The 6,290-nt window shown below is 36.1% G+C and overlaps 1 protein-coding gene across 1 annotated transcript; it reads left to right on the forward strand.

The window, feature by feature from the left end:
- Positions 1-1,092: 1,092 nt before the first annotated feature.
- LOC113346046 lies at positions 1,093-3,909 on the forward strand. Its single transcript, XM_026589652.1, has 6 exons — positions 1,093-1,757; positions 1,869-2,098; positions 2,192-2,355; positions 2,436-2,881; positions 3,283-3,465; positions 3,645-3,909. The coding sequence occupies exons 1-6, from the start codon at positions 1,093-1,095 to the stop codon at positions 3,907-3,909; spliced, it is 1,953 nt and encodes a 650-aa protein (XP_026445437.1).
- The last annotated feature ends 2,381 nt before the right edge of the window (positions 3,910-6,290 follow it).

Below are 6,290 nucleotides of genomic sequence, written 5' to 3' on the forward strand. Positions count from 1 at the left end.
TATTCGTCTCCACCACCTTAGTAACTACAACTTCAGGGGAAACTGGATTTTTAGGCGCATTCTTACCCTTCCTACGTTTAACAACTTGCCACTCACCAGAAACATTGTTAACTTGATTGGAATTGTTGTTAGCCCTATCTCCAGAAGTATGAGATTGATTAGCATTACTCTTTTGTTGTGCAGGTGCCTGAACAGAAGAGTTTGATGTTTGTTTCTTGCATTCCTGATCATTATGCCCAATAATCTTACACTTTGTGCAAAATTTTTGCTTCTTTTGAATCTCCACCGGCTGCCAGAAGTCCAAACCCCCTACAGTAACATGAATAGAATCTGTAGCCGTTTCAGCAAAGTTTATTTCAACCAAGACTGAAGCAAAGTGTCCATATTCATGTTCAAGAGTACGCTTATGTACCACTATTGGAGTACCCAACGATTTTTCCATGGCAAGTAGCGTTTTTTCAATCCAAAACTCTAGCGGAAAGCCTGGAAACTTGACCCACATGGAAGCATGTGAGGTCCTTTGTTTGTCAGCATCAAAACCTGGAAACCATTCAATTAGGTTTAGCTTTTGATGATCGAAAAACCATGCTTCAACATTCAACAACTTGTCTTTATCAGCTTGTGATTGCAACTTGATTGTAAAGAAACCCCTGTTCATTGGAACAAATTGGACACGTCCCTGACCTAACTGCCATTGTTCCTCAAGGTTGTTCTTCACATCTTGAAAGTTAACTCCTTTTAAATCTAAACGCCTAACAAGGCTAAATTTCCAAATATCACATCCTTCCAAATAGAACGATTCAGGAAGAACCACAGCAGGTTTCCCTTCTTTCACAGTTGGAATAGGTAGCGAACTTAGGTCTAGTGAGGTTGTTGGCAACTGTTGTTTTCCCTTAACTTGATCAACATAAGTGAGAGTTCTCAACTGAGTATTTTGAGAACTATCACCCATCTTGAATCACCAAAGTGATGATCCAAGATGAAGCGCGTGAATTTTTTTTTGAAAAAAAGTGCAAAACCTTAAAATCGCCAGAGCAAAATTAGGAGAGAGAAAAAAGAAAAAATGATTATTTGACCAAGCAACAAAATATTATGCTTCGCCAAAAAGCAAGGAACAAATGGCTTTTGGAGGGAGCTAGTAACTCTAGTTTTCTGCATAATACCATTCACATTCGTAGAGGTAGTAACACTATTTCCGAGCTTGTGGATGATGCTGGTAATACTATCACAGATGGGGATCAATTGTGCCAACATGTTGTTTCTTATTATGAGAACAAGTTTAATGGTGTGGAAATGCCGGTTGAAGATCAGATTTTTGATTACAATCATTTGTCTATTACTTTGGAGGGACAACAGCGTATGGACAATTTGCCTACGGTGGAGGAGATTCAAAAGGTTGTTTTTGATTTAGGGGCTCACAGTGCTCCGGGTCCTGATAGTTTATCGGGTTGTTTCTATAGGCATTGTTGGCAGATTATCCAACATGATTTATTTGAAGTAATTCTTTTTTCCTGGCAACATAAATTTACTCCTAGTGGGGCTAATTCAAGTCTTATTATTCTCCTGGCAAAGGTTAGAGGAGATAATTCTCTTCGGAATTTTAGACCTATTGGCCTTAGTAATTTCTTTTTCAAGATCTTTACTAAAATTTTAACTACCAGACTGGGAAGTGTTTTGGAAAAACTTGTCTCTGAGGAACAAGTGGCTTTCATGAAAGAGAGAATATTCACGAAAATATTAGCTTGGCCTCTAAGATGGTTAATGAGCTTCATATTAAAAGCAAGGATGGCGATTTGGGAATGAAATTGGATATTTCTCAGGCTTTTGATACTGTTAGTTGGTCTTTTTGTTTTGGAGGTGCTCCGCAGGTATGGTTTCTCTGAGGATTGGTCTACATGGATCCATTCTATCTTACAATCTGCTCGTATTTATGTTCTTTTAGATTTCTGTCCGGAAGGGTTCTTCAAAATTAATAGAGGTTTACGTCAAGGTGATAACCTTTCTTCCTTGATTTTTGTTTTGATTGAAGATGTCCTTAGCAGGAACATTTCTAAGCTTTTTAAGGAGAAGAAAATGTCACCAATGGTTACGAGAAATGGTATTTCCCCTACTCATTTATTCTTTGCTGATGATATTATGATTTTTTGTAAAGGAAATATGAAAAGTATGAGAAATATGGTTTCTTTATTAGAGCAGTATCATCATGTTTCTGGGCAAACCGTTTGCAGGCAAAAAAGTAAAATTTATTATGATGGGGGGTCTTTGAGTAGACGGAGAACTACTGTTGATTTTCTTGGTATGAGTCTTGCTTCTTTTCTTGATCGTTATTTGGGAGTGCAAATCATGCCAGGGGCGGTGAGATATAGACATGTACTGTCATTGATAAAATAAAAAATCAATTAGCTGTCTGGAAAGGTAAAATGCTTTCATTCCAGGATAGAGTGGTGCTTGTTAAAACTGTCATTGCTAGTTATTCCATCCTTAATATGGCGGTTTATAAATGGCCTCTAAATTTCATTCAACAATGCGAAAGGGTGATTCAGAATTTTATTTGGTCTGGGGATTCCGGAATATCCAGGGCATTTGTTGTTGGTTTTGATAATGTCCATTCTCCTCTTTCTGAAGGAGGACTTGGTCTTACCAGATTGAGTGTCATGAATAAGGCTTTGGTTGCTAAACTCTGGTGCAATATCAAAAGATCACATAAGAAATGGGTTCGGTTCTTAGAAGCTAAATACACTTGTAGGGACGGTAGAGTGAAGGATTATAGGATAAAATCTACTATTCTGCCTGGTGTTCATTGGGTTGATAGAATGGTTTCTCAAAATACTAAATCTTTGATTAGTGATGGGAGATCCACGTCTCTTTATTTTGATATCTGGTTGGTACCGTTTCTATCGCTGATATTTTAGGAGATCAGAACTTGGATAGGTCAGAAAAAGTGAGTGAAATAATTGTGGATGGGGATTGGTTATCAATATACTCACGGTGACAATTTGTTACGGGCTAGAGTTAATCTCGCTACTCTTCCCAGGTTGCGTCATGGACCAGATTTTTTTTTTGGATGCCGGATTTGAAGGGGGTTTTCTCTGTAAGTTCTGCTAGGGAGATTATTCGCCAAAAATATCATGTTCTTCTTGGAGTTGCTTTACTCTGGCGCAAGGCAGTTCACCCAATGCTTGCGGCACAAAAATGGAAAATAATGAGGGGAGCCTGTGCGACTCTCGACAAAGTCCAACGCGGTTTCAAGGTCTCTCTTTCTAACAGATGTTGTTTGTGCAGGTCTGCGGAGGAGTCATTAGACCATATCCTTTGGTCGTGTACTTTTGCTCAGAGTGCCAGGACGTGGATACCTGAAATTTTTGGTTTACGGCCTCACCAAGATTTCATAATTGCTTACAAGTCTGCCGAAGGAAAAAGTCTAATTGTTAAAGACCTGTGGTTGATTGCTGTGCTTGTTACTCGGTCTGAACTTTGGAATATTAGAAACAAAATTGTTTTTGAAAAGAAGACGATCAACTAGAGTTTCTTTAGGAAGCGCGTATTTTCATTCGTATTCATGATTATTCTTCGAGATTAAAGAGTTTCATGTTCAATTCTGTTGAGGAGTCGCAGATTCTGAATTTTTTTAAGGTATGTCATAGACAAGTCAATCATACAGTTCCGGTGGAAGTTTTCTGGGTGCCTCCGAAAAGGGGAGAGATTATGCTATGTTGTGACGGAGCAGCTCGTGGTAATGGAAACGGTATAGCTGGAGCAGGTGTTGTAGTCCGTGATGAAGAGTGTAACGTTCTTGGAGCAATGAGCATTGGCCTGGGCATTACAAATAGTTTTCTTGCGGAATTATATGGAATTATTGTTGGATTGGATTGGGCTGTCAAGTGGGGAATTAGACGTGTGCTGATTTGATCAGATTCTGTTAGTGCTATTTATGCTTTGGAAAATATGGCTCTGCCTTGGTTTGTTATTCAACGTTGGGAAGATGTTCGACAATTATATGATTCAATCCGTTTTAAACATACATATCGTGAAACCAATTTTGCTGCGGATATTATGGCAAAAAGAGGATGTCAACTAGGTGAAGGGGAAGGGATAAACTATGATGGAAGACCTGATTTTCTTAATTCTATAAAATATCCTCATGTTTCTTATTTTAGATTTAAATAGTTTATAAATTTTTGGGGTTTCTCTGACCTCTTTTCTTGTATTATATTTGTAAATATCTCTTTTAATTTTTTTGACTTATCAATTTTTTTTTATGAACTCTTTATTTTTGTGTTGGCTTTGTCTTTCTATTTGATTCAAGATAGGTGAAATTTGTTAGGAATTAGATTAGTTCTGCTTGGTCTTTCATCCTTCTTCTATTGTGAAATTGGACTTCCTTCATATTTTCTTGAATCAACGTACATAGAAATGCAATTTTCACTAGACGTATTGCCTTAGAACATATTAATTGTGATTAAAATACATTTTTCAAACTTTTTCTGTTAAAGATGAGTTTATCTAGTTTACAATTTAGTCTCAGAAATCAATTTACGACTTATAACGAAGTGTGTAGACTTTTTTGAGTTAACGTATATAAAATTCAACATTTTCATGAACTCTTTCCTTTTGTGTTGGCTTTGTCTTTCTATCTGATTCAAGATAGATGAAATTTGTTAGGATTTGGATTAGTTCTGCTTGGTCTTTCATCCTTCTTTTATTGTGAAATTTGACTTCCTTCATGTTTTCTTGAATCAACGTACATAGAAATGCAATTTTTACTAGACGTATTTCCTTAGAACATATTAATTGTGAATACAATACATTTTTCAAACTTTTTCTGTTAAAGATGAGTTTATCTAGTTTACAATTTAGTCTCAGAAATCAATTTACGACTTATAACGAAGTGTGTAGACTTTTTTGAGTTAACGTATATAAAATTCAACATTTTTGTGAACTCTTTCTTTTTGTGTTGGCTTTGTCTTTCTATCTGATTAAAGATAGATGAAATTTGTTAGGATTTGGACTAGTTCTGCTTGGTCTTTCATCCTTCTTCTATTGTGAAATTTGACTTCAGAACATAGAAATGCAGTTTTTACTAGACGTATTGCCTCAGAACATATTAATTGTGATAACAATACATTTTTCAAATTTTTTTTGTTTTTTGGTAAGTCCAAATTGTATTTATGAATAGCCAATATGTACAAAGAGTTTATAAGAAAAGAGGTCTGAAGACAACTTACAAACTACTTAAATCTGAAATATGAAACATTTGGATATTCTAACGAATGAAGAAAATATGGTCTTTCATCATAGTTTAAACCTTCACCATTTCTTAGAGAACAACCCCTCTTTGCCATGTTGTCTGCCGCGAAGTTAGCCTCACGATAGGTGTGCACATAACGAATGGAAACATATCTACTTTGAATCAAACCCCACATGTGTTTAACAAACCAAGGAACGTTCGAAGTTGTCAATGCTGTAATAGCACCAACCGAGTCTGAACGAACAATGACCTTGTTTTCAAACTTTTTCTGTTAAAGGTGAGTTTATCTAGTTTACAATTTAGTCTCAGAAATCAATTTCCGACTTATAACAAAGTGTGTAGAGACTTTTGAGTTAACTTACATAAAATTCAACATTTTTATGAACTCTTTCTTTTTGTGTTAGCTTTGTCTTTCTATTTGATTCAAGATTGATGAAATTTGTTAGGATTTGGATTAGTTCTGCTTGGTCTTTCATCCTTCTTCTATTGTGAAATTTGATTTCCTTTATATTTTCTTGAATCAACATACATAGACATGCAATTTTTACTGGACGTATTGCCTTGGAGCTGATAGTGCTCCAGGGACGGATGGTTTTTCTGGTTGTTTCTATCGTCATTGCTGGGATATTATTAATGAATATTTGATTAAGGCAATTATTTTTTGTTGGAATACTGGTCAGATTCCAAATGGGGTGAATTCAAGTCTTATCATCTTGCTTCCAAAGGTAAGAGGTGCAAATACTCTTCGTAATTTTCGACCTATTGGTCTTAGTAATTTTTTCTTTAAAATTTTTACTAAGATCCTTGCTACTAGAGTTGGTAGTGTTTTGGATAAGCTTGTTTCTGAGGAACAGGTAGCCTTTATGAAGGGTCGGAATATCCATGAAAAACATCAGTTTGGCTTCTGAAATGGTTAATGAACTCCACATCAAGCGCAAGGATGGAAACATTGGTCTTAAGCTTGATATTTCCCAGGCATTTGACACGATGAGTTGGTCTTTTGTGTTGGAAGGTTTTTGGAGATATGGTTTCTATGAACATT

Source organism: Papaver somniferum, unplaced genomic scaffold, assembly GCF_003573695.1.
Source record: "Papaver somniferum cultivar HN1 unplaced genomic scaffold, ASM357369v1 unplaced-scaffold_89, whole genome shotgun sequence".
NCBI classification, from domain to species: domain Eukaryota; kingdom Viridiplantae; phylum Streptophyta; class Magnoliopsida; order Ranunculales; family Papaveraceae; genus Papaver; species Papaver somniferum.

Excerpts from the sequence above, each read along its gene's own strand:
- LOC113346046 (XM_026589652.1), top strand. The coding sequence starts at position 1,093 with ATGCTTCGCCAAAAAGCAAGGAACAAATGGCTTTTGGAGGGAGCTAGT. Across the intron at positions 2,356-2,435 it reads TGCAAATCATGCCAGGGGCG|GATAGAGTGGTGCTTGTTAA; the intron begins GTGAGATATAGA and ends CTTTCATTCCAG. Across the intron at positions 2,882-3,282 it reads TCTCTTTATTTTGATATCTG|GTCTGCGGAGGAGTCATTAG; the intron begins GTTGGTACCGTT and ends TTGTTTGTGCAG.